Below are 27453 nucleotides of genomic sequence, written 5' to 3' on the forward strand. Positions count from 1 at the left end.
CTCCAAATATTCTAATGTAGCATACGGAGTGCAATGGCACATTGCCCCCATCCCGAATACTGCTGCATCTGCACACTCCGCAATATTGCTCCATGAGCTACAGGGAGTCCCGGCTGACAAAGCATCAAGGCAAGTTAAACAACAAAGCAACAAGAGGTCAAGTAACACCCCCCCCTTTTTTTAATAAAGCAACTCAGACTAATTATTTAATTAAAGCAGCTCAGACTAATAAGGGCACTGTAAGGTCACTGTGTGCTAGGAGCCAAATCCTGTAATAATGTATAACTCATGAGCTAAGGGGGAGGGAGGAGGCCAGTGGAGAAAGGCTTCACTTGAACCAGGATGCAACCAGATACGGTGGTACCTTGGGTTAAGAACTAAATTCCTTCTGGAGGTCTGTTCTTGACCTGAAACTGTTCTTAACCTGAAGCACCACTTTAGCTAATGGGACCTCCTGCTGCCGCCACACCGCCGGAGCACGATTTCTGTTCTCATCCTGAAGCAAAGTTCTTAACCCGAAGTAATATTTCTGGGTTAGCGGAGTCTGTAACCTGAAGCGTATGTAACCTGAAGCGTATGTAATCCGAGGTACCACTGTAGTTGCTGCTTAAAATTTAAAAGGGTGACAGAACAACTTTTAAACTGATGGCGAGCAGCAGGAGGAAGTTGATAGGAGCTTATGAGGGAACCAATCTCCCTTCTCCCCTACCTGAATGAAGATTGGAAATAAATATGAAAATTTAAATGGAGGTGGTAGAAACTAGGCACTGAAAGCACAGTGGCACAAGATAGCAATTGAGAGGACAAATACAACCCAATGTAATCAAATGTGAGTTGATGCTTATATGGACAAAGTATCCTAATTTCACATATACCTCATAGAGTGATGTCTGACCAGCCAATTGGTGCTGACTGACCAGGAGCAAGACCTTTGAGCTCAAAGCCGATAGCTCAGTGCTGAAAACTACAGGTGGGGAATAGTACTGGTGCACTCAGGTCCTGCTGTCGGTCTTCCTAAGGGCACCTGGCTGGCAACTGTGAGAACAAGATGCTGAACCGGATAGGTTTGAAGGCTGATCCAGTAGGCTCTTCTTATGTTCTCAAGTGGGAGCCTTGAGTGTGGAAGATCTGTGCATCTATATCAATAGGTGCCTTCTTTTAGATCTTTGTCTCTACATACTGGGTTTTTGTCAACCGGAGAAAGCATTACCAGGGGAGGTGTCAGCAACGTGATCCCATTACCTTCCTCCTACATGCGTTGACTGCATGTGTGTCAAAGTTATGAAAGAAGTTTAAATGAAAGAATGCTGCAGACACTTCTGTGCCCAGAGATGAAGTCTTCAGAACTTCAAAAGGATAAGGTAGCCAGCAATTGCCACTTGCTTTGTACCGTGCCACCAGCTGGCTTCTTCAGCACCAAGCACGTTGTTTTGGAACTCACCCTTAGAATCATCTTCAGCTTTCAAACTACAAACCTAGGAATGGAAAGCCTATTTGTCTCATTACTGCACAACATAAGACGAAGGGAGACACATTTTTCAACAAGACAGTACAATTGTACAAAAATATAGCTGTTATAGCACATAGTTTGTATCATGGCAGATGACGTGGCAGCCTGTGCATATGAAGTGGGACGTATGGACTGACCCCTGCCATATAATCCCCTTACTGTAAACATACTGTAGACAAGAACTGATAAAAAGCCCACAGAATGAGGCACACTCTGAAGCGAAGGGGCACATGTATAGATGATGCTTGTGTTGAGATCCTACAGCCATTCTGAATTTGCATGCATTGCTGAAAAGGAAGATAGTACTATTTGGAGGTAAACCTTGAAGGAGCATACAAAGAAAAAGAATCCCACTGTGAACCTAAGCAATTAAACAATGGAAAACCTCTGCCTTAGAAGCTATCAGTAAACAATACCTAACATCAGAACCCTACTTTAAGAGGCAAAATTTTGAGGTCCGGGGTCAGGGGTGCAAGGAGAAATGCTAGGGCACACAAGTTTGTTAATTGCCCCTGACAATGCAAGCACTGGCATTTTCATTCCTCATTACAAAAATGTGCCAACACTACAGAAATATTTTGATTTATCAAGCTTTAATGCTTTGACCAAAAAGGGCATTGATTCGTATGCTACTGGACAAACTGTTCAGAGATTCATGATCGTACCATCAATAAAGTTATATTTATTCAGAAGGTTAAAGATAAAATGGTTTCAGAAAAAATAGTATATCTTGTTCTACCATATCAACTCTAATTTTTAGGTAAGAATTGCTACTATTTAATCATAAGCTCAGGCATCTGTAAATTGTTAGGTTCCTGTGATTATAATTTGCATGAAAATACATGCCCAAACAGAGATAGGAAAATACCACTTTTGAATAAATAAGGCAGTGGAATCCTCTAATATGAAAAGAATCTTAAAATTAATACCACTTACTAAATTTCATCAAAGTTTTTAATGCTCTTTTTCTAAAGATCAAAATCCTTTCTTAGAAAAAAGTTAAACCTACTTATTCAGTTAAAGACTTTCTTGCAATTTCTACAGTGAAATGCAAGTTGGTTCAAGTCAATAGGATCTCTTTTCTAAGTTCCATTTTTTTATAGTTATAAAATAAATTGTTCAGATCCCAGTTAAGTACTACAAATCAAGAGTAGAAGTACCTTAGTGGCATCTGAAGAAAATTAGAACACATGTCACAAATGGGGCATTAGTGACAAGTGATTTGCACTCTTTTGTTTGTTGGGAACACTTAACTTTCCTGGTTCACACACCACAAGAAACTGTAAGGAGAAAGGCTAGATGCCATTGTTTCTTCATATTCCAGACCAACCTTTGTTTGTTGGACTGGGAATATGACATCTGACTCTGATCACTGAGGCCCTGCAACTCTCCTGTCTAGCTTGCACTGCAGGTGGACCAGGTAGCATATCTGTAAATATGATACCTTGGAGACTGTAGGGTTCAACATCTTACCTAACTAAGTTTCCAAGACTATTTCCTCAACATGTCATGGATGTGGAAACTTAGCACCACTAATGCCATCATCCTACCTTCACACCAGGCAGGCAAGTTTCCATTAAGTCTACATGCCCATCACTCTGTATTCCAAAAGGTTGCATTCCATTATGAGAACACCATCGTCCACTCAGAGAAGTACAGTCTATATAATCACACCTTTCAGGGGAGATGGATCCCTTCGAAGGGATTGTTTCTAATTTCCCCAGTATGATGCCCTCCTGCCACAGGCCATGTTCTCCACAAAGCTGAGTAACTATCATCTCAGAAGCGTGTCCCATCCATAGTGTTCCTGAAGGAATGCGTAGCAGCATACAAAGCAGCCATGTACCAGATCATATAATAGCCCTCATTGTAACCACTTTAGGGAAGTCTGCTCCCCCTCAGTTTCACATTTACATATATATTTGCTTTTGCCTTCTAGCACTGCATAAGAAATGACAAGTTGTCAGCTCATTTTACCTAGTGGCAATTTCTAACCAAGCTCTCCCTCTCTTGTTATCTAGACATACCACAGACTACATACTAGTGTTGTAACATCATGATTCCAGATTTCACTCCCAAACAATTATAATTCTTGTAAACACAAGATCATTTTACATTCGCTTCTTAAAGAATCTTGTACTTTGCACCCACCCTGCATTACATTTCTACATCTCATACAAAGAATTATTCACTCCCATAAAACTAGTTTCAGATGCCAAATTTCAAGCCCGCAAGCGATTATGAAAAGTGACGAAACACACAACACTCTAATTTTGAGAAGTGGCATTACTAAGCTCAACCCTTCAGGGGTGTGGGATTTCCTTTTGAAAATAAATGAGATTTCTAACCGCAAATTGTCTGTGCTACTAATGCACAAAGTTGCCAGTAACTTATCTCTTTATCTGTAAGAATCCTAAGAAGTGAAACTTGAACAAAACTTCTACAGCAGTCCGAAAATAACATGCATGGGGGAAATCCTATTGCCTTCAGAGATACTACTTGCAAAGTCAGTTGCTTTGGTTATCATGTTTCAAATAACTAACAAAAGCAACCATTAATTAGCTTTAGCATAGTACTGGTGTTAAATTAATGTCTAATTACATGAGTTTTGTATATATATTTCCACACTGAAGTGAAATCCAGAAATGAAGCATGTTTTCTTTTATGAAGTATAAAAGCAAACTGTTATGTGTTGTTTCAAAGTTGAACATCTGGAATTGATTTTTTTTTAAATATAGAAAGTTTCAAGAGTAAGCTTTATGCTTAATTTCTATTCAATAAGTCCTCTTTTCACACATGTCTGCTTAAAGCTTTGGGCGTCTGGTTGAATTTAATTATTAAGCCATTTCCTTAAACTTCTTGATGCTTGTGCTGTTATTGGCTCTTCCAAGAAAAATGTTTGTGCACCATCTATGAGCACAGTGTTCCCCAGACCCCCTTCTATATCCTACCATCATCAAGTATGTTTTATCAGGCAGCTGGTAGCAATAAATTACTGTATATCTACATCAGGGCTGGGGGCTTTTGTTGATGGGGGTTGGTTGCCATTGGTTTTTTGTATCTTTATTTTAGATCTTGTGGTTTATGTGAAAATTGTTCAGTTTGGTTGTGTGTTTTTTGATGTTTTATTTATTGTTTGTGACTACTATGGTAATGTTGCAATAGTGTACTTTTTCATGTTGTAAGCCTCCTTGAGCATGATCTGAAATGTGGAAGGCCAGCATACAAATAAAATTATGTGTGTATGTATGTATTAATGCTCAACATCATTAGCCCAAACTACAGTTTGTTAAACCCTTCTAACTATGGTTGAAAAGTGAATATTTGTAACAATAACTGAATTTCTGCTGCACTAAGCCTCACTTATAAAAGTTTGAAGAAGCGTCAAGCAGACTGAATGGATGACCAAGTTTATCCTGTACACCATTTTCCTCCCCATTATATAGACTAGTTTAAGCTTTCATAGGAACTTCACTAAATTGCTTAGGTTTGCTGGAAGCTTTCTTCCAGCCCCCCCACCCCACCCCTGCAAAAGGTAAATTATCCCTGCAGTAAAAACATGCCAACATTCAAGAATTTACTCCACCTTTAAGGAAATGAATTAAATGTAACAATTCATCAGAATGTGAGGTGGGAAAGAAAGTGTAGCATCCTGGTTCTTTGTCCTTAATCCCAGTGTATCTAGATGTCATTAGGTAAAAAGGTAAAGGAGCCCTGGACAGTTAAGTCCAGTCAAAGGCAACTATGGGGTGCAGTGTTCATCTCACTTCAGGCCGAGGGAGCTGGCGTTTGTCCACAGGCAGCTTTCGGGGTCATGTAGCCAGCATGACTAAACCGCTTCTGGTGCAACGGAACACCATGACGGAAGCAAGAGTGCACAGAAATGCCGTTTACCTTCCCACCGCAGCAGTACCTATTTTTCTACTTGCACCAGTATGCTTTCAAACTGCCAGGTTAACAGAAGCTGGGACAGAGCAACAGGAGCTCATCCCTTCGTGCAGATTCGAACTGCCGACCTTCTGATCAGCAAGCCCAAGAGGCTCAGTGGGTTTAGACCACAGCGCCACCTTCCATTAACACAATTAAGCCACAAATAATAGTGGTACTCTTAACATGGGCATAGACAAGGGGGGCAGGGAGGGGCAAAACTCAAAATAAATACATAGCTAACTGAGGTTCTGCCCCCCCCAACAAAAGGCCTACCCCCCACCAAAAATTCTGGCTACACCCTTGACTCTTAAGACAGTCCAAGAAGCACCAGCTACAACCATGCATGGAAATCATACCATCACACATACCTTGGTGGTATAACAAATACAGGGTTCATTCATTTACACATGGTGATTATTGAGTTAATTGTCCTAGTTATAATGCTAGCACTTCTGTCCCAGTTTCTAACATTACTTTTATGCTGCATTACCTGTTGTGTGAGGGAACTGTAGCTTTTTGATTGATATAGCACCATGCCATGCTCAGTTTCATTCATACCAGTGGGCATGTTTTGACACAACAACGGATATAGGATATGTCACCACCCTTTATGCGCATGTGCGCTTCTGTTCCTCCAAGAAAATAGTGGAAAGAACTGTGTGCCAGAATACCACCCAAAATTTCATAATGTGAACAGCAGAGGCATGATCCATAAAAACCATGAGAATATTAACGTGCAAAACATTCTTTTTTTCTGGGTTCACAGGGTTACAAATTGGTTTTTTTCTGGGAGCAATTAAATCAGGAAAGAGTGATAAACTTCTACTAGTTTTCTAAAAGTGGATTTTATTTCATGTGAAAGATCACATAAAAACAAAAATTATCAAGCAAGGAAACACTGAAGAAAAGGAATTAAGTGCTGGAGAGATGGATCTGTGGTTGCATTCAGACAGAACAAGGAACTCGCAGTATTGAGGGTTCCATATGGAAGTGATGGTTCTCTCCCTTCTAGCTTTGCGGAACTCTTTATCTTCAAAGAAAGACAATATTCTCCTTCCTGGCTCCCATTTCAGCTATTCAACATATTCCATCATCGAATACACCATGTATTTTTAATCACAGTCTTCTATGACACAGGAGAACCCAGAATTACAATGATAGATGGGTTAACAAGCCATAGATGGGTTTACACTTCAACAGTTGCAAAAATATTCATGATCATCAATGTAACAGAGAAAGCTTGGAGTTTCTCATACAACATCTGTTGTAATGTACATAGCTCACACCTCTTATACTCCCTAAGTTTACAGCTAACCAGCAGATAGAAACCTCTGACTTTCAGTAATATCAATTGTGAAAGTAAGTGGTTAGCTACCATGTATTCCAGCTGATAGAGCATTTATGTTTAGGTTTTAGTAAGGTAGTTTCAAAAAAGCTACTAGAACTTGAGGTTTCATTTGCAGAGTCTGACATCTTGATAGCTCACTAACGCAAGGTATTAATGTGAAATATTCATACATCACTAAAAACAGTGGTTCTCCTCCACTAATTAACCATCACAATAAACTTCACATGTATACTTTAATTGCAACATGTTTTTCTGCAATGACAAAAGAACCCAAACAAGCCACTTCTGATTTTTTCAGTTCAACCATATGATAAAAAGCTCCTTACCACCAGACAGAGAAGCAAAAATCAAGGTGCCCTAGAACCTTAAAATTTGGTCTGGTGACTGAGTTGCCAATCAGGTAATACTATGAAGAGAATTCATGAGCATAAGCAGAGTACTTTGCCCTCATGAGAAGTAGCCACTCATTGGAAGATGTTCAAAGAAGCTTAAACTATGACAGCTCTCAATTACCTGGAAGGAAGCCAGCAAGAACATGATCCCTCCTCTCACTTGTCCACTTAATTCTATGATTCTTTCCCTTCAAGAAATGTCTGCCAGACTCCTAAGTTTTACACACACACACACATACACACACTTCATGAGATACTAGAAAATTTGGATTGTTTGATACAGTGGTACCTCTGGTTACATGCTTAATTCGTTCCGGAGGTCCGTTCTTAACCTGAAACTGTTCTTAACCTGAAGCACCACTTTAGCTAATGGGGCCTCCCGCTGCCGCTGCGCCGCCAGAGCACAATTTCTGTTCTCATCCTGAAGCAAAGTTCTTAACTCGAGGTACTATTTCTGGGTTAGCAGAGTCTGTTACCTGAAGCGTATGCAACCCGAGGTACCACTGTATTAGCAATCACAATATTCTAATAGGGAAGCAATCTCAAGAAAAGTGCTGCACCTGAATGGCATGTTGTCTAAGAAATCTAATCCTAAAAGAAGGGGTATAGGTTTCTGAATGACCATGGATTAGTTCAAGTACCTTGGTTTAAGAACAGCTTAGTTTATGAACAACTTGGATTAAGAACGCTGCAAACCCGCAAGTAGGTGTTTTGGTTTGTGAACTTTGCCTTGGAAGCAGAACATGTTCCGCTTCCTGTTGAGTGTGTTCCATTTGTAAATTGAGTCCCCAGCTGCTATGGGAAAGGACACCTTGGCTTAATAATGCTTTGGTTTAAGAATGGACTAAGGTACCACTATAAATTGATGCATCAAAGTATAGAACTATGGTATAAGAAAAGTGAAGAATTGCAGGTGGAGGAAACAAACTATCATAGGAAAGTAGCGATTCACTATTCTTCCTGGGGAACCAGCCCATTTGCCCAAACTCTAGCAAAAAGAAAAAGGGAAGGAGAAGTCTGTGTATGTTTGAAACAGGCAGAGAACACAGTCGGACTGCTCTCTCCTCTTGCCTTGCATAGGATGGCATTTTAGAAGTGGCTACTCAGGGTCCAGGTAATTCCTTGAAATTGCTAGAGCCATGCTAAGAGGAGCTACCGGTCTGTTTTCCATAGAACAGCATCTCTCATCAGACTATTCCATGCATGTTATTATTTTTATTATTACTTCTACTACTATTTATTAAATTTCTATACCGCCCTTCATCAACCCCTGCAGGGCGGTTTACAATATAAAACACCACCATTTGAGTATTTGTTGTAAAACTTGGCAGTGCTCTCAGACTCTGCTGAAAAGAAATCCTGTTTCTCAAGTTGTGTTCACTATTAAAAATGGCCTTGCCCATAATTTCCAACAGAGCTCAAGAAATAAGTAAAGCACATGGTCAGTGTCCTGTAGACTCAAAACAGAGAGAGGCTGTCCAGCAGTTGCAATGACTGGGCCAGGTGTTTGGTTTTTTCCTCCAGCATCCTACCACCCACCAATAACATTTCCCCCATTGGCAATATTCATTCAGTGTTAGAGGATTGCATACATGGAAAGGTTTAATGTGCATGATTTAGTCCCATGTTCAAAATCAAAAATTTTAATAAGAATTTTAAATATTTTAGCAGCAGGGGACAGAGCTTCACTTTAAACCAGTGGTTTTCTTAAAAAAGAAAAAGTAACAATACTTTTTAATCAGAGTTCCTATCCAAATGCCAGGCTCTATTTAACACTGCAACTGCAAATAGACTGCTAAAATAAGCAGACTTTTCTTTTTTTCTGCATACCTGAAATCCTTTCCCTAAATACAGACCACCATGTAGAATGGAAGCTACAATACAAGCAGTAGGTTGAGTCACTAAGAACAGAACAAATGCCTTTTGCATTGTTTCAACAAGCTGGAAGAGGGAACCCTCCCTGCTGTATCCTGAAACAAAGGAAATCCAAGTCTCTACATATATTTGGAAAACTGCATTTTTAAGACCACCTACTCTTCCAGCCCAGACAGCAATTTATTGCTGGATGGATACCATGCTTTTCTGAATCAATGCCTCCTGTTGGCTATTGGAATTCCTAAAACCTTGGTTGCTAGCTTGGCCAAGCAAAAGATTACATTACCATGGGGGGGGGGGTGGAGAAGTGGAAGACAAAAATGCTTTCACTGGCTACTGCCTCCAACCCAGGAATCCCAGAACACTTTTATTAAAAAGCCATATTTAGTCCAAGCAGCAGAACCTTTAAAAAAAGAGAGAGTCTTGCTTTTTGTATGTTAAAACATGGTGAAGACAGTGATCTCTCTCAGATCAGATCATATCAAGAGGCCACGAATCCACAATAGCTCTGCAATTACTTAAATGAGAGCAGAAAAGCCCTTGAGCACATGTAGTTCACAATTAGAAGCCAGTTAATTTTCCACAAACTCGAAATCACTCTCTCATGCCATCCTCCACAGACAAGCAGATCAAGGACTTCTCATTAAAATGACTACTTCAAAGTTCCCCTATCAAGAAGCATTGTGTCAGGCTATACACGTGCAGGAATGAGGTCTCACTATGAACACATGTATGAAGTAATGCTGAAAACTCTGCAGACACAAAAGGGTTAGGCAAGCGTCTCCTAACTGTGTCACTCAGGATATGTGAGGATGTGAAACCAAACCCACTTGCCTAATGTCACCAAGGTATTTTTTGCAGGGAGCACGCCTATCAAGTTGTTGCCATTGCAAACATGGCACAGCCTTTAATGGACATCTTGCAAAAAGAGCACAGAATCACCAAAACACTTTATCATTGAATCTATGCAGTTTCAATTGAAGGGCACTGCAACCAGCTGCCAGAGGTGTGTGGAACAGGCACACACAGAAGGCGGTGATGAAGAGTGAAAGCCTTTTGGTGCATACAGCTGTAAAAGAGCTCCTCTAAGCTGAAATTCAACAAAGCTTCTTAGGCTAATACATACATTTCCCCAGGGGAAGGGGGCATTTACAATCAAAATTGATTTTTAAAAAATACAAATGTATGTTCTATATTCCTCTAGCCTACTCGCAAGCAAAAAACTGCCATAAAATGAAAGCTAGACATAAAAAAGATAGTGGGGTGGATACACCAAGAACCCACCCAAAGAAGCAACAATCACTGTCAATCCCTTCTAACATTGCACTATAGAGAAGCACTGCAAATTCCTGGCGATCTGCAAATGCTTTCCCCTTCCACACCCAAAAATGTAGCATGAGCGCCTGCATATGCAACTGCAGACTGAAACACACACAGAAACACACTATGTTCACATTAAAGAAAATATATATATATATATATGTGCTTACCTTTGACTTGAGTGTCATATTCAGCTATGATCTCCTTATCCTTTTTGAATTTCGCTGGCGACGTCATGTTTTCCTTGCCCCCCCCAGCAAAAAAAAGATTATCCTCAGAGCAGATCCTCCAGAATACGACAAAATAAATGCAATTTGCGTTCCTCCCAAAAACAATCACTTGGCCAGGCTCGTCTTCCCTCAACAGCAATCAGTCCATGGAGAGAGGGTGGGAGATGGAGTGTGTGTGAGCAGCAGATACATGCAGATGTGAAGAGCTCAGCGGACAGAAAAGGCAGCAGTTTGGATTCCCTGCACCAAAACCCTTAGCAGCAGTGGTGGTGGCGGTGGCGGCAGCAGCAGCAGCATCAGACTACAGAGAATCTGCAGCCCCCAAAGGCTTTTCCTGATTGCTAACATTAATAGCACAGCCAGGGAGTGGAAGTCTTTCTGCGCAACAACATGTTGTGTGTGGGTTTGACTTTTTCTTTTTCTTTTTATAGAGCCAGAGATGATGCAAATTAAATCCCAAATGGTAGAAGAGATGAAAGCTCCAAAGTCACTTTCTTCAGTTCAACTGCCTGCAAATTCAAATACGTAATTGACTCTCAACCAGTTACAGGCATATACAAAACAACAAATGTGATTGAAAGCTAGAAATGCAAAGTACAAATGCAAGCTACTCAAACTGCAGCATTAAAAATGCCTCCAATTGAAGAAAAGGGTACAATAGTTACATTTTAGGTAGAGAGCTGGGGGGATGGGGTTAATATCATTAGAACCTCCTAAATCCAAGAAAATGGGGAGATGGGGAGACAAAGGAAAACAGCCCCTGCAAAAGCAGTTTTGTGTTCCCTCTTGTTGGTTTAAACAGCAACTGGAGACAGAGCAATATGATATACTAAAAAGGGAAGTCAGACCCAAATCCTCAAATTACTTGAACTACAGGAGCTCAAAAATGAATCCACAAGCCATTGTATAAACAAGACTAATCCCCTTTGGTGTAGCTAAAGCTGCAGATCTTGGTCCAGCCAACAGACCAGCTTTAGGTATTTTATTATTATTATCATCATTGTTAACTTTAGAGGATTGAACCCCAAAACGCTGGCAAATTAAAGAGGGAGGGAGGGATACATGTATCTGCTGTAGACATCAAAGCTGATTTGGAGCCTGGGGAAACAGAGCAGTATGTGCAAGAGAGATGCAAGCAGAGGAAAGTAAGGACAAAACTTCTTTTTCTGAATTACAAGCTACTGTTGGCAGCAAATGTTAAGAAAAGGGGATTCGAAAAACCTGGATCCACATCCAAAGAGAGAAACAATGTGGCCAGCAGACAGGAAATGGTAATGGCTCACTGACTAAGGAATAACAGTGTAATCCTAACCATGTCTACTCTGGTGTAAATCCTACTAAATTCAATGGGATTTATTCCCAAGCAAGTGGAGTTAGGATGAAGAGCTACAGCATGAAAACACAATGGAAATCTGGCATATTTCTGCCCAGTGCTAGCACATTGTGTCAGCCAGCTGTGAAGTAACTATGCAAACACATTTAAAGCCCTCCCTGAAATACAAAGAGAAATCACTAAAACCTTATAGTCCATCTCAATAGGCCCTTGCAAGGTCAAAAACCATATTAGGGAAATATCTCTACTAAGCCAACCAAATATCACAAAATAGTTTGCAAGCTTTCGAATTATCCAGTATTCTTCATCAGAGTAAAATTAATGATGGTGACGCTCATGAGTGTGAGTCTCAAGGGAGAATGTGGAAATAGACAGCAGACATTCAATGAGGCATTTTAGGTGCCATAGATGTTATCAGATTCCAACAAGACTGGCTGGGAAGAAGCAGCATAACCATAGCCACCACCCCAAGTCTACCCTGATGTAGTGTTCTAAAGAACTCAAAACCTTGCACACTATTTTGTGATATTTTGGTTGGCCTAATAAAAGTATTGTGCTAATATACTTTTTGAATTTTTATCATGGTACAATACAGCTACCTTTACTTTTTGCAAGCTCAAGGCTGCGCTTTCTCCTTTACAAGAAGTTAGCTGTTCAATTCAAAAGTCAAATGCAGCAACATTTGAAGGATATATGCTGTTTTCCTCTCTCGGTCCTTATTTACGTCATAGGCTTGCACAACTTGTGACCCACCAAGCTGAAAACATTCAATTAGTTGGTTCAAGTGCTTGAGAATCTGGCATCTGCCACCCGCCCAATAGTCCCAAGCAAAACCAGAAGGTTTACTGAGTCCACAGCAAACTATTGCACATGGTAAGCTGTACTCAGCTTGGTGGATCACAGTAAGTGTACAGATCTGATCTACGGGAAGTTAGGAATCCAGCCCTGCCTTTCCTTCTTGGTGCTGCACTTTTCAGGGAGATGATGTAAAGAGGAAATGCATCAGACTAGGAAAAGGGTTTATGGCCTGGGAGGCTGAGAAGGTAGGTATATTATTGTCTGGCAAGTAACACTAGACAACTAGCTTAATGGGGCAAGGGAATCCCTCCACAGGAGCTGCTCACCCAGGAATATTACGAACTAAGACCTATATTTGAGAAGGAGGAATACACTGCTATGGGACTATCTTCTGGGAATCAGAGTATCGCGGACTTAGTTCGGGAAGCCGCAGAGCACACGCTTCGCATGCCAGATGCTCCAGGTTCAATCCGCTGCGTCTCCAGGTAGGGCCGGGAAGGAAAGGTTCCCCCCTGAAAGCTCGGAGAGCCGCTGCCAGTCTGTGCCGACGCCGCTGAGCATCGTAGCTTGGACCGACTGTCTGATCTGGAATGAAACCGCTTCTAGGCTCGTTTGCGAGCGCAGAGAACTGCCTTCTCCGGGGATCCGTGAGGATCCCTTTTAAAAGAGCTGGGCTTCGACGGGGCTGTGGCTATTTGTGGAGGAATGCTTCTCCCTCGGGGCGAGTACGGGATGCAGGGAGTCCGGCTCCCCCCACCCCCCGCTTGCCGCAGTGGGGAATATTATGGGATGGATGGGACACCGACCCTCTCCTGGTGGACTGAAACATGGGACGGCTCCAGCAGGGCGCCTGTGCTCGCTGCGGGCTACCAAGGGAACCAGGCAGACAAGACACACGCGCGCGGGAAGAGTATTATAGGATGGTGACTGCTGCTGTACAGCCTTCTGGAAGGAGTGGGCTTCCTTGTGCTGGCGGGAGGCTAGCATTACACGAATTGCAGCCAAGTTGGAAAAGGCGGGCGGATCCCGCTAAGGGGATATTATGGGATAGGGGATCTACCGTGGGGAATCTGCCACGGGCTCACCCCGAACTCGGGATTCCTCCGTCCCGGACGCGACTGTTACCTGCAGTGCTGCTGCTCGGACGGCGAGTCCTTTCCCCCCATGAAGCGCGTTCCTCAGGCCACCCGCTGCTCCCACGGTCCGCTCCCCTCCGCAGCCCCGCTCCAGCGCCCCCGCCCATTCCACAGAGGAGCACCAATCGGGAGGGGAGGTTCCGAAAGCTGGCGGGCGCTCCAGCCAATAGCCGCGCCTCGCCTCCCTCCTTCCTCAGCCTCGGTCCCGCCACTTTTCCGTATTGGCACCGCCCCCCCAGGACCGAGACGGGGCCACTCAGAATGCTCGGAGGGGACAGAAGCGGGTTGCGACCACGAAGGGGCGGGGCATGCAAATACGAGCTCCGTGTGGACCAATGGGAAGCAATGGGCGCGTCCTCATGCCCCGCACGTAGGTAGGAACGAGAGATGGTCAATTTATCCAATGGCAAGCGGGGAGACGTGGGTTGTTGTCTTTTTTACCAATCAGGTGCCGGAGGCGGGCCAGATTTTCCCCAATGGGAGGCAAAGCCGCAGATTCAAACTGACAGGGGACTGGGAGGCGACGCGAGGTCTTGCTTCTGAGCATCCCTCGCGCACGTAAAGAAAGGAGCCGTCCAGGTTGGGGTCGCTGGCAGGAGGCAGGGGGAATCCGGAGTCAGTCAGTGAGTGGCTGAGGACGAATTAAAGAATCCTAAATTGGGGGCAGTAGGATTAATTGGGAGGCGGGCATGTTTCTTGCCCTCGGTGGTTGGGGAGGAGGGAATGATAGGAAAGACCCCGGGGTGTAGGCAGTGAAATAAAGCAGAATTAGCATTGCTGTAGGTGCCACATAACACCCGTTCACGCATTTGGCAGCAACTAAACGTTGGAACTCCCTGCCAATTGATATCAACCAGGTGCTTTCGCTATCTTCCTTTCCCGGCCAGCTAAATTAGTTCTTGTCTGCGCAAGCTCTCACAGATGCTTAGAAATGCTGGTGTGGATTTCAATCACTTCTAGCATTTTAACTTTTTGAATGTTTTAAAATATCGAAAAAATTTCTTGATTTTACTGTCTTATCTTTTTGTATATCGCTTATTTTCTTTGCAATCAAGGGGCATATATATTTGAAGAAATAGATTGTAACTAAATAAGGGAAACAGACTTGGATTGGGGAAGGGAGAAAATCTCCCTCAATTTAATAATTAATATTGTTTAATGCTGATTAGGTAGCCTCCAGTAGAAGATTGGAAGGACCTTCACCACACTTGATAAGGGTTTTAATCTGTGTGGGTAACAAGGAACAAAGAGGGTTGGTAGTCAAAGCTGACAAACTAAGAGTGCCAGTAAGTCCTGTGGGGGAGAAGGACCTTGCTGGCCCCAGAAGACAAATTATTTTTCTACCCTACTGAAAGAAGCACAGGGGCGCCCTGGAATCTCCTCTGGATCAGACTGGCCTTGTCATGTCCACCAGCAGCTGCAGTTTTGCAGACAGATGTGTAACTGTGCTGTGCTGCAGGTTTTGCCAGCAAGTGCTAAGTTCCCGGGGCATGAAAGCTGTTCTCCTGGCTGACACAGAGACAGATCTCTACTCCACAGACATCCCTCCCACCAGGTGAGTCAACACAAGGAGACTCAGAGAATCTTGAATTGGCTGTAATTTTCTGTTCCGCAGTAAGTATTTTGCTTGACATCTCTCACACATTTTTTTAAAAACAACAACCTCAAGGATATACAGTGGTACCTCCGGTTACAGACACTTCAGGTTACAGACGCTTCAGGTTACAGACTCCGCTAACCCAGAAATAGTACCTCGGATTAAGAACTTTGCTTCAGGATGAGAACAGAAACCGCACGGCAGCGCAGCAGCAGCGGGAGGCCCCATTAGCTAAAGTGGTACCTCAGGTTAAGAACAGTTTCAGGTTAAGAACAGACCTCCAGAATGAATTAAGTTCTTAACCTGAGGTACCACTGTACTTCATTGTCCCTGAACCATAGTGACTTATATGCCTTAGGTCTACGGTCTAGTTTTGGTGGTCTCTCTCATTCTTAACTTGGTATAGTGTAACGGTTAAGGTGCTGGACTAGGATCTGGCACACAAAATTTAAAGTAGCCATAAAGACAAACCTGGGCCAGTCACTGTCTCTTGACCAAACCCACCTCACAGGGTTGTTGTGAGGTTGAAAGGGCACAGGAAGACCCCTGTATGCTGCCTTGAGCTAGGAGGAGAAGTGGGATATAAATGCAATAAATAAAAATACTAATGAAGGGTCTTGGCAGAATACACTACACTACAATCACCTAAATTGATCTGCCAGGTTGCAAATGCTGTGGCTGCTGTCCCAACTCACATGTGTGCATGGACTATGAAAAAAGGTATGTCTTAACCTTTTCTGTCCTTCTGGGTCTTTCATGCAGTCATGTGGCATACAGCCCTTATAATATCTGCCATAATGTAGGAAAGTATTTTCGTTCTGTAAAAATGCAGAATCTAAGACTTGAGGTCAAAATAAAATATTCAGAACATGGGCTTTCTAAAGCAGGCCTGCGCAACTTCTGTTATGTTCAGCTCTGGAAATCACAGCAGCCTGTGTAGTCTGTCTTCCTTAATCATCTTAAATTATGAAAGCGGGGCATGATTCTAATATTAGAAAAGCACCACCAACGCTGTAACAGTAGGAGAACTTAGTGGCAGTATGCTAGAACTGTCACTTTCACTTCTCTTAATAGTCAGTTTCTGGTCTACAGTATTTGTTGTGGTAACAGTCAAAAGCACAATGGGGGGTGTTGTATAAACCACAGGAAGACATAGTATCTGCTTTCCTACATCCTCAGTGGTGGTGAATCAAAGTGCAACTTTCAAGCATGAGAAAAGGAAGGAAGGAGTGTTGGAAGAAGGCGGCAAGTTTCATTGGTGACGACATTAATATATTGTACATGTAGGAAATCATAATCACATTTAATCAAAACTTCTTAAGGGAACCCTAAACTAATGGAACTTTTGTCACAGAGAGCTAGTGCCATTGGCGTGCCTTACTCAAGCTTCAGCAATGATTGCACATTCAGTAATTCATATGGATAAAAAGATGGCCTATACTTGGGGGTGGAAGGCTTAATGTTTCTGACAAATCATAGAATAATAGTTGGAAGGGACCCAAGGGCCATCTAGTCCAACAATGCAATGCAGGAATCTTAGCTAGGTGGCCATCCAACCTCTCATTAAAAACCTCCAAGGAGAGTCCACCACCTTGTGGGAATCTGTTCCACTGTCAAACAGCTTTTACTGTCAGAAAGTTCTTCCTGATGTTTAGTCAGAATCTCCTTCCTTGTAACTCAAATCCATTAGTGTGGGCAACAAGGAACAAAGAGGGTTGGTGGTCCAACCCTCCAGAAACAGAGAAAACAAGTGTTCTCCATCTTCCATCTGACAGCCCTTTAGAATCTAAATTTTGCTATCATTATTAACTGGGTTCCCAGAGAATAAAATGGCCAGCCAGTACTGTTGGAAATTTATTTGAGAAGATATACAACAGGCATCCCCAACCTTCGGCCCTCCAGATGTTTTGCACTACAATTCCCATAATCCCTGACCACTGGTCCTGTTAGCTAGGGATCATGGGAGATGTAGGCCAAAACATTGGGCGGGCCGCAGGTTGGGGATGCCTGATATACAAGGCCAAAGGAAACTCCACTTGGCTTTCAGGTACGTAGGTAGAACTGGAAATTTATTATTGTTTAATATATACATAGGAATCTGTGTTATATGGACTCAAAAGAGATGAACAGACGTAGAAGACACTGGTCTAGCTCAGTATTGTCTACACCAAGGTAGCCAACTCTGATTAGCCCCAGGCAGCATGGTCAGTGGTCACAATGAGAGGGCATCTGGAACACACAGTTGGCCAACACTGGTCTATAAGTGTGGGCAGTGGCTATCCAAGGTTTCAGAGTCTTTCCTAGCCCTGCCTGCATATGCTGGGGAGTGAACCTGGGATCTTCTGCATGAAAAGCTTGTGCTCTAGTACTGAGCTATTATCTCTCCTGCCCCATGTATATCAGTGCTCTGGGAAACGTACAGATTTCAAGAGAGCAAATATAAAATCAAAGAGTAAAACAATTTTGAACTGCAAAGTGTAAAACGAGTTGTTAAAAATGACACAAAACAGCTTGAAATTAAAAGTCTTCCAAAAGCCAACATCAAGATTCATTCAATACAAGTAAATATATATATTTTAATCAAATGACAGAAATGTTTCTTAGCTGAGACTTTCCCCACACTTTGATATTATATGGTATAAATGTTAAGTAACTGACAAAACCTTAATTGAATTTATTCTGTGTGGTTACAAATGGTATTTCTATGATAATGTTGAACAATGAAACAATGCTGACTATTGCTATTACAGAAATGTGTTAATGGAATTCAGCAAACCTCTTACTTCAAACTGTGATATTAAAAGGAAAGCTATGTTTTAGTGCCTCGGGAAATTATTTATCATGATTGGTTTCTTTATAATGTAATAATTGATTAGCATGGCAGCCGGGGGTACTGTACTCTGTTAGGGCTGAGCGGTTAAGGGAGAGCTTAAGTGTGGAGGAGCATCTACATTTTGAAACTCTAAATAAAAAATGGCAACACTATAACTGATTATTGGTAATAGCTGCCTGCCACCTGAATCCTATCTACCAAGGCAACTCCCAAGGATAGTTTTTAATTTTCTGTCTAATATAGAAAAGCTCTGGGAAGAGGTCTGTTTGCTGTGAATTATACAGAAAAGCTGTTTAATCCTGTCAGGAATGCAGTAATGATCAGACTGCTTCATTTGTAAGCAAAGGAACACACATCCAAGAGCAAACACAGATTAATGGTTGTTGAAAACTATTCAGTTGCAGGTGCCGATGGAATGATTGGTTGCCGCTTCCTCTGTTGTACAGGATGCTGTCGGCACTCTTAATAAGTCTTCTACACCTGTTCATCTCATTCTGTTGCTATGATTCATGGCTAGCAATAGGTAAAGTGGCTCTGGGCTGCAACGCTGATGGAATGGTCACGCTTGGCTGTAGGGCCCATATCTCCCTCTGCTTCATCATGAGAACCAGAAACGAAATTGCTGTATTGAGTAACAAATATCAATAGACTAATTCTTGGACGGAAGCTCTATGGTAACATATTGCACTAGCTGGTACTCTTCCACCTGGCTGGCTACACCAGGAGGTTGGGTCACACAATTTGGAGATGTTTTTAGGGTTGAAGCAGACTAATCTATTGTTACTAAAGAGCAATAGTGATTCTCTTAGCTATTGTGGAATGATCTCAATGGCTTGAACTACAGGGTTCAAACTGTTCTTGTGCCGAAGGCAGTTTTGACCTCTTATCTGATTTGCTCCTTTTGCAAGCTTAGGCAACAATCCTGAAACCTCTTAGTGTCATGTGGTGCAATCCTTTAAACTAATGGAGCTTTTGTAGGAAAATTTGCTTCAGAACTAGGCCCACTTTGGAAGAAAATTGCTTTCTTACAATGTGATCTTATGCATGTTTAGTTGGAAGTAAATGCCACTGAGTGGACTGGGATTTGTTTTCTGGTAAATATGAAGAGGATTATAGCCTGATCCAATCTTTCCCTTTAACCACTTACCTAGACAGGTGAGAGGACTGCTAAGAGGCACAAGGACAGAGCACTTTGTCTGTCACTCCAGCAACCCCCTGTATTTCTGCCTGTGAAGGACACTTGGACTCTTCCATGCCGAGCACAGAAAGAAGGGAGGCACTGCTTCCTGTCCCTCTGTGTCTCCTGCAGCTCCCTACACTACTACTCAGAGTGTGGAGTGGTGACCATTGGCCATGTTTCTTGAGGCTGATAAGAGTTGGAATTCATTAGCATCTCATGGGCCAAGAGTTTCCCCTCCTTGCAACATAGGAGCCGATAACGAATGCCTCTTGTCTTAATTAGAGTGAAACAGCATTTCATATAAGTCATGGGCATCACAACTTTATAGGGTTTGCTAAAGTGTTTTCTCCAACAGGCAACTCAGCTCGATCATTTTTGAAGAGACAATGCAAGGAAAAGACTACCTATCAAAACTCATTAAACTAAAAGCTGGATCAATGTACAGTTACAATGGCTGTTAGCAAAGAGAGGTTTACAATGACTGTTCGCACATATAGATTTGTAAACTAACAATAAACAAAGGGAATAGCGTTCTGCTGGAACTTTTATTGCTACAATACTTCACATTGTGAAACTGTGATCAAGTTCATTTTTAACTACCTACAGTCTATTTCTCCCACCAGTACTGTTGGCTTCATTGGAAACTGCTATTTCACAGAAATCTGCAAATGTAAACTGAAGAATGTGGCCTGTTTGAAATGGTAAGTAAGTAATGCTGCAGTTTAACTTAGCATAGTGTTTTGAACAGCTGTGCGGCCGCTACCTCTTCATTCATTTGTGTGCAAGAGCCTGAAGCGAACCTGATTATCTAACATTCGCTTGAATTTATCTATCAATCATCACAGAAGTCCTTGGCTGACAATGTCCAAGATAAATTCCAGTAATAAAATGGTTGGCATAAAGAGCTCCTAGATTTACTTGGGATGACTGGACTGTTCTGATATCCTCAGGATTTCCAAAACTATGGTAGTACAAAGTAGAATAGGTTACAGTATTGGCATGTGTTATCTTCACTTGTAGTGTTGCCCACCTTTTTACTGGCTTTCATTCTGTGCTTTAATAGCAGTCAGACAGGCAGAAATGTGGCAGGTGAAGTTTTTCATTGTGCAGAGATGGAAGGAGTTTTTCCTCCTTAATTTCTGCATGTCAGTATGCTGTTGATGGAACAGGGACAGGGTTAAAATAGGGAGGGGGCAGTAGTAGCTGAAATACATAAACCCAAAAGAATTTGACTACAATACTGCACACATCAAGGTAGCTAGATTGCCAGTGGGGCAGAAGATAGCCTTCTCTGTGGCTGCTTATTAGATATTCATGAAACAGCACAATAAGTAGCAAATCATGATTTTACCCTGTGGCTTGTGTCCCCCACCCCCAAATCAGAGAAAATGTAGAGAGGTTCAGTATAGATTCATATCTATTCAATTTTCTTCAATTTAATGGCTTTTATTCTAAAAATCTATCAGCTACCATAAAATGGTCCTGGTTTTAGTCATCTCTGTATGAATTTGTCATGACAGCAATAATCAATATATCCCATGCTTTCTAGAGCCACAGGGATCAGTAGGTCAGTATTTTCCCATTTTTGTGATATGAGGTTAGGTGAGCTTATGTTCTGTAAAATAGGTTTTATATTTAAGAACAGGCAACATCTGTTGTTAATACATTCATAATATAGATGCCCATTTGGGGGTTAAAAGAAAGTTTCAGGCTGAACACACAGGCTATTTCTGGACTGTTTCCCAAAGGCACCTTGCTCAGTATTTAGTCAAATATTCACAACTAGTTTTACTGGATGGGGTGGGATCCTGTTTTATTAACTTGCTATTTACCATGAGGACATTCATTTTACTGTTGATTTTAGAGCTTACCCTTCTGTCTACTCTTTCACCTAAGAACCTGTGTGTCAGATACTCTTTGTTTGCTTTTCTAGTGGGAATGTCGTAGGATACCATGTGATCGCTCCATGCAAACCTTGTTTGCTGTCCTGCAACAATGGGCACTTCTGGATGTTTCACAGCCAGACTGTTTTTGGAATCAACAGGCTCGATTCTTCCGGTATGGAAAATTTCATTCCACGCACAAAGTTTATTGTTCTTATCCCCTTGGAGTGTTCTATTCCAAAGCTTGTACTATGGTGAATTGGGTGCCTCTTAGAAAATGTATACCAAGAGAGTTAGACATACTTCAGGCTTGTTGGACCTACTTTGATTTTTATTAAAAGGTCAGCATACTCAGGGGTTTTACACACTTCCAAGTTAAGGAGCAGGGTGCCTCTGAGCACAAGCACTCAGCCCAGGAATTTGTTTTTAGCACCAGATCTGAGCTCACAGTTCATAAAATAGCAATCCAAAGGGGGAAAGCATGAATTAAAAAGAAGTGATAAATACTCAGGCAAAAACCATCTTGAACTGCCATGTTTGAGAAAAAAGGCCTCAGATATATAACAGAAGCATAGAATCATAGCGCCATAGTCTCATTTCTGAGCAACAATGTGCAGAGCTGAGTGGAGTGGGAGGCCAACCAACCAGAAGAGTCTCTCAGGTATACTTGCCTGGAGTCAGCATCCAAAGTCTGGTCCATTCCTATCTTTTAACAGGGGTGAGGAAAACCTTTGGTCCGCCAGATGATGCTGAACTACAACTCCCATCAGCCCTGGCAAGTCTGGCCAGTGGCCTAAGTTGGCAGGAATTGCAGTTCAGCAACATCTGGAAGGCCAATGGTTTCCCAAACCTGTTTTAACAGGAAAAAAGAGGAGATTTTGGTAGTTGTTGCTCTTCAAAGCTCTTCCGCTCTGTGACATAAGAAGCTACAACTTGCTGACATTCTCTTATATCAGGGTTGGGGAACCTCAGGCACAGCGACTGAATGCATCCACCCATGCCTATCTCTGGCCTTCAGGACTCTCCACAAAGTTGACCCATGCCCTTCTTGAGCACTTTTGCCTGGCTGGAAATCAGCTGTGATAATGGATGGTTTGTAAAACCCTCTGGCTTTTGTATGGCTGGAATGTAGCTTAATGTGTAAAGGGTAAGATTTGCAGTCATTTTACCACCCACTTTTGCTTCACTGCCCCACCCACCACTAGCATTAATTAGGCCCTCAGAAGGTTGTTATAAGGGGACATGGCCCTCAGGCTACAGAAGGTTCCCTACCCCTGGTTTATAGGAACCTAGATGCTGAAAGGTTGACCAGCCCCACTCTAGAATGTGGCATTTAAATACGGAGATGGAATTATAGGCTTAAATTGCATGTTCATGTTACTTTGTTTATTAGCCTTTATCTATGGCTAGGGTTGTAGCTTCCTTTGGCAACGTATTTTGCTTCATTAGCATGAGATCCTGGTCAGAGAGAGTGCAATGGAATATTTTTCCCCTTTACTTTTTAAGGTACAAACTTACTGCTTTGGGGCAACTTGCCAGATTCAGAGGAAAGCGCGGATGAAGACACGTCCAGCATCTCTGAAGACGAGTACATCCGATAAATGTCATCAGCAACGTGCTGCATGGTGCGCCTCTCACACTGACAAGAAAGACAATGTGCAAATCCCAGCAAGGCAGAGGGAAAGCACTTCAAAGGGTAATAATACCTGTTGACCTTACACCGTCTGATCTGCTGGGCATCCTGTTGTACAGGACGACTAGGATTTGAAGGTCAAAAGGCAGCCCTTGCTCCCTTTCCAGAGAGCTACCCACCATCAGTATGCCCCCCCCCCCGCTTCCGCAACTGCTTGCTATTGCCCTTGTCCTACAGGATGGTGTTTATGTACAGAAGATCAAGGAACGAGCTCCACATCGCCATCACTCATGGTTGCACTAAAAAAGGGCTGGAAGTGACACGGGGAAAGATTCAGTGGTGTTTGATGCGGCAAGTTATCTGTTGGCCTGCATGACTCCTTTTCCCTGTTTTGCTGGCTGAGTCAGGGGTTGTGCATGGCCTCTCTTTAGGAACCACAGTTAATGCTGCTACAGAGCACCAGCAGTGAATACTGACTCTGTGCTGTTGGCTGCCTTCCAGAATCCCATGTTTGCATAACATATTGGGAAGCTCTTAAATCTAGGTATTTCTGCTTCCCTCGTGCAAGCGCAGCACAATGTTTGGTTCTGTTCAAAGGCCAGATTTCGAGGAAACCTACTGAATAGCTTTTTCTCTGCCAGCGCACATACGGCCAACAAGTGTGAGGACATCGCCTGGGAACTGGCATGCTTCCCTGCTCCTGATGGAAGGAGAAGATGCAAAGACATGCTAACAAAAGAAAACAGAGACCCCAGCTTCTGGACCTGCAGATATCCCCTTTAATGCGTGCAATCAAGAAACAAAGAGGCTTAAAAGAACAGTGTCCAAGCGGCAGCATTTGTAACTGTGTTTGCCCGTTTCTCCAGTTGTTTACAAGAAGAAACGAGCAGTGAGAGTGACGCTGAAAGAGAATGTAGTAAATGCAGGGCCAGGTTTAAAAAAAAAAATACCTTCTGGTTTCTCTACTGCTGGCACAAGAGTATTCCCTACGTAGCTAGTGGCACAGTGCCTTCTGGAAAGAAGGTAGTAACCAGGCATGGCTTGAATTGCATCTAGCCAGTGGTGCACTGAAGTCTAAAGTAGCAGAAGCAGCTAAGTAGCCGCAGGTAGAACATTACGCTTTTTCAGAATGATGTAAGTGTTATCTGGAGCATGATTTTTTTTTTAAAGTGTACTAATATCCTCTTTGGAAGAAGGAAAAAATATGAGAATTTTCAAGCTGTGTTGATACTTTCAGCACACTAGTTTATAGGGCACTTTAGGGCCTGGTGCAGATCCAGAATCTTTGCTGTGGTGAGCCTACAACTCTAGTTCCCACATTGCTTTCATTCACTTGAATGGAGCTCAGGGAGTTGAAGTTCAGGGAGCAGCTTATTCCAAATGCTTCCTGGATTTTGCTGGTGCTGTTGGTGTTTGCAAGATAACTTGGGGAAGATGGTGCTGAATGAATTTCCAGAAGTTGGTTATGTTTTTATGTTTTCTTGGTGCGTAGGTGTGATCATTATGTGAAACCCTCCAAAAGTTATAGACTGAGTCATTCATAACAGTGGAAGTGTCTGTTAGTAAGTGGTGCAGTGAGGTAATTTAGACTTTCAATTTAATGGGTGTTCTCTCTCTCTCTCTCTCTCTCTCTCTCTCTCACACACACACACACACACACACACACACACACACACTTTGGATCAGGGGTGGAGAACCTCCAAGCCTCCAAATCTGGCCCTTATAGTTCTCTAGGTCACAATTCTCACTTTTACACTGATTATTTTTGCATGGTTGGTATGCGTCCTTGAACTCAGATGTCTCCTGCTTTTCTAGGTAGATGATAGAGAAGTGTGTGTGTGTTTGTCGAGCCCACTGCACAAAAGTAACTTTTACATTCGTTGTTCCACCCATTTTTGCTGCTGGCCTCAGCCACCACTAGCAGGTGGTCTCAAAGGGAACGAGGCTGAAAAGGGTTCTCTATTCTTGCTTTCCATGGTGTAAATTACTTTGCTTACTTCAAAATGTGGTACGCCAGCCCTGCTGTACTTTCTATGAGCCCTCCTGCTCATTCTGCTGAGTGAGGGCCTCACCTTCTGCCCCAAAATGCCTCCCTGGCAACCCCTTTGCTACCAGTTTGCAGCAGGTTCAAATGTCTATCAGCTATACGAACTGTATACAGTAATAGTCGGTGTGCTGTGTGTATTCTGTGGTTCCACAAGAACAGAATTCAGTATCTGGAGATTCTCATCTTTTAACTGCTTTCTAGCTGTTAAGGCTTCCAATATAAGCCTGGTGAAATCTCTGGTGTCAAAGCAGGGGGCTTAAGCTGTTGCTTTCCTCCCAGCCAGCAGAAGCAAAGCAAATAGTGATTGTTTACTCAGGTTATAGAATTCAACTTCTCTTGGAACTGATTTCAATTTAATACCAACTTATTTAAAGCACAAAATATTTGCAGCTTTAATAAGAGCACCCTTTGTATACACAAAATCTGCTAAGGTAACACCTGTCCTAAAAAAAAAATCACAAAATTCACTCTGAGAATGTGTTTTAAAGTGAGAAATTGACTTAAAATGTCAGAAAGATCAAGACCTTCAGTTGTAAAATAAGAAAGGCAAAAAGTGGGGGAACAGCATTCCCAACAAATCAGTTGTGCAGTAGGATCCTGACCATGTTTACTCAAAAGTAAGACCTACTGAGTTCAAAGGACATTGCTCCCTACTAGTAAATGAGTTTAGGATCAGGTGACACCCGAATGGGGTATGGGTAACTGCAGAACATTATGGAAGGGAAGCTCAATGCACCATTGCCAGATTTAAGTGGCAGCTAAGTATTTTGAAGAACATCTAGCTTAGCCATTAGAACAATTGCATTTTGTTCATTCGGGGTGTGTGTGTGTGTGTGTGTGTGTGTGTGTGTGTGTGTGTACACACAAACAGTGAAAAAGCAGCACCATGTGTTACTTAGTTAAGCACAAATATTAAAAAATCCTGTGATTCTTGTAGCTACCCAAGGACATAAAGATTATAAACACCTGTTACTTTGTTCAGTGTTTGTACTCAGCATCTCCTGAAAAGAAGCCTCAAATAAACAAGCAGCGCCATGCACTTCTGATGCAGAATGTGAGACTTTGGCAGTGGAGTATTTTATTCTACGAATTGGGAAGTAGAGGTGTAGATCTATGGAACCAGGGGACCAATGACCCTCTAGATGCTGTTGCACTCCAATTCTCATCAGGCCAGTATGACCAGTGATCAGGAGTTGGTGGGAGCTAGAGCCCAGCAACACCTGGAGAGCTATGGGTCCCACCACCCCACCCCTTGCTCTAAAGCAACTTTCAGAACATATGCTGGACCTTTAAAAGGAATCATGAGTGTCTTCACATGGAAGCATTGTGTAGGGTTCAGCCATCCATGCCAGAAGTATTGGAGAGGGCCTAGGTTCAATCAACAGCATCTGTTGTCAAATGATCTGGAGTAGCAGGGCTGTGAAAGGCAGCAGGCAGTGCTGGGCTAAATGGACTTAGAATCTGATTCAATATGGGAGCTTAATGGGTGCTTGTAAAAGATAAGAAACAATTTTGGGAAACCATCTGGGTTGTGTAAGCAAACTGTTGCAGGCAAAGGATGATAACAAGCCTTCCAAACTCCACAGATAATCAGTTGGATGCTGCACAGGAAGAAAAATCCAATGAGAAAATTAGGGTGCAATTCTAAGTCCTTGTCTATGCATTAATGCTATTGAATTCATGGGGACTTACCTCTGAGTAAACCTGTATTGGATTGCGCTGTTAGAGGTACTCCAAACGAAAAAGAAAGTGTGCATGATTCAACAGAATCCATAACTCAAATGTGCTTAGTTCAGCTGAATTATGTCCCTATGTTTAGCTCTTGCCGGTCTGTCTGCTGTCAAGCCACCCCAATTATAACACTGCTTTGATCTAAGATACACAAGGCTAATATTCACTAAAGTTTCAGTAGTAATATTAAAATACAATGTGGGCATAAGCAATAAACTCTTATTTGTTGTCCGTCATACTGCAAGGTAAATTTTCAGCACAGTGTTGATTAAATTACTTTTCATTGTACAGGCCCTAATCCTGCTGTGAATGCAACTGGTTGTGTATGTTATATTTATAAATAGCAATATTTGAGCACAGGGAGGTCAAAGTAATGCTGTTTGTTGAACTCCAAAAACCTGAGTACATAAACTACTATCGAAGTAGTTTGTTGAACTCCAAAAACCTGAGTACATAAACTACAAAAACCTGAGTACATAAACTACTATCGAAAGAGTGTGTGTGTGTGTGTGCGTGCGTGCGCGCGTGCCACTAAAACAAGGTATGCAGGCATATATGCATACTTTTCTTGTTGCAGTGGAGAAGAAGAATCAAATAACTGTCCTCAGAATTTCATAAGGGGGGTGTATCCTGATTCTGCACCTGCTTAAACTAGAGCTATGTCTCTCTCCCTTACA

General features: G+C 42.4%; 2 protein-coding genes across 19 annotated transcripts in view; one reads left to right on the forward strand and one right to left on the reverse strand.

The window, feature by feature from the left end:
- SRGAP2 (SLIT-ROBO Rho GTPase activating protein 2) overlaps window positions 1–13985 on the reverse strand; it is a 195532-nt gene extending 181547 nt beyond the window's left edge. For 5 of the 6 annotated variants that reach the window (XM_083508829.1, XM_083508827.1, XM_083508828.1 and 2 more), the window contains exons 1-2: window positions 13862–13985; window positions 10546–11114 (exon numbers count right to left, since the gene is read on the reverse strand). In XM_083508829.1, coding sequence (XP_083364955.1) covers window positions 10546–10612 — 67 coding nt within the window. In that variant the 5' untranslated portion in view covers window positions 10613–11114; window positions 13862–13985. Of the gene's footprint in view, window positions 1–10545; window positions 11115–13821 lie in introns of all 6 variants that reach the window. The other variant, XM_083508826.1, reaches the window with a different exon arrangement.
- On the forward strand, window positions 12750–27201 carry FAM72A (family with sequence similarity 72 member A). Of its 13 annotated transcripts, none has more exons than XR_014527505.1 (6): window positions 12750–12981; window positions 15228–15427; window positions 20106–20183; window positions 21416–21540; window positions 22872–25915; window positions 26215–27201. XR_014527505.1 is itself a non-coding variant. In XM_083509111.1 (5 exons), exons 1-5 carry the CDS (start codon window positions 12961–12963, stop codon window positions 22964–22966), a joined length of 519 nt encoding a protein of 172 aa, XP_083365237.1. In that variant the 5' UTR covers window positions 12750–12960; the 3' UTR covers window positions 22967–26103. The 13 variants fall into 13 exon arrangements, 11 of the variants coding, with proteins under 11 accessions (XP_083365237.1, XP_083365241.1, XP_083365246.1 ...); XR_014527506.1 differs by lacking the exon at window positions 26215–27201 and having other exon boundaries at window positions 22872–23061; window positions 23640–26103; XM_083509111.1 differs by lacking the exon at window positions 26215–27201 and having other exon boundaries at window positions 22872–26103.
- The last annotated feature ends 252 nt before the right edge of the window (window positions 27202–27453 follow it).

This window comes from Podarcis liolepis, assembly GCF_965112155.1.
Source record: "Podarcis liolepis genome assembly, chromosome: 6".
In the NCBI taxonomy this organism is placed as follows: Eukaryota; Metazoa; Chordata; class Lepidosauria; order Squamata; family Lacertidae; genus Podarcis; species Podarcis liolepis.

Coding starts and splice junctions, on each gene's coding strand:
- FAM72A (XM_083509111.1), top strand. CDS start 12,961: ATGGCCTGGGAGGCTGAGAAG. Junction 15,428..20,105: donor ACAGACATCCCTCCCACCAG/GTGAGTCAACAC, acceptor TTCTCCCACCAG/TACTGTTGGCTTCATTGGAA. Junction 20,184..21,415: donor AATGTGGCCTGTTTGAAATG/GTAAGTAAGTAA, acceptor TTGCTTTTCTAG/TGGGAATGTCGTAGGATACC.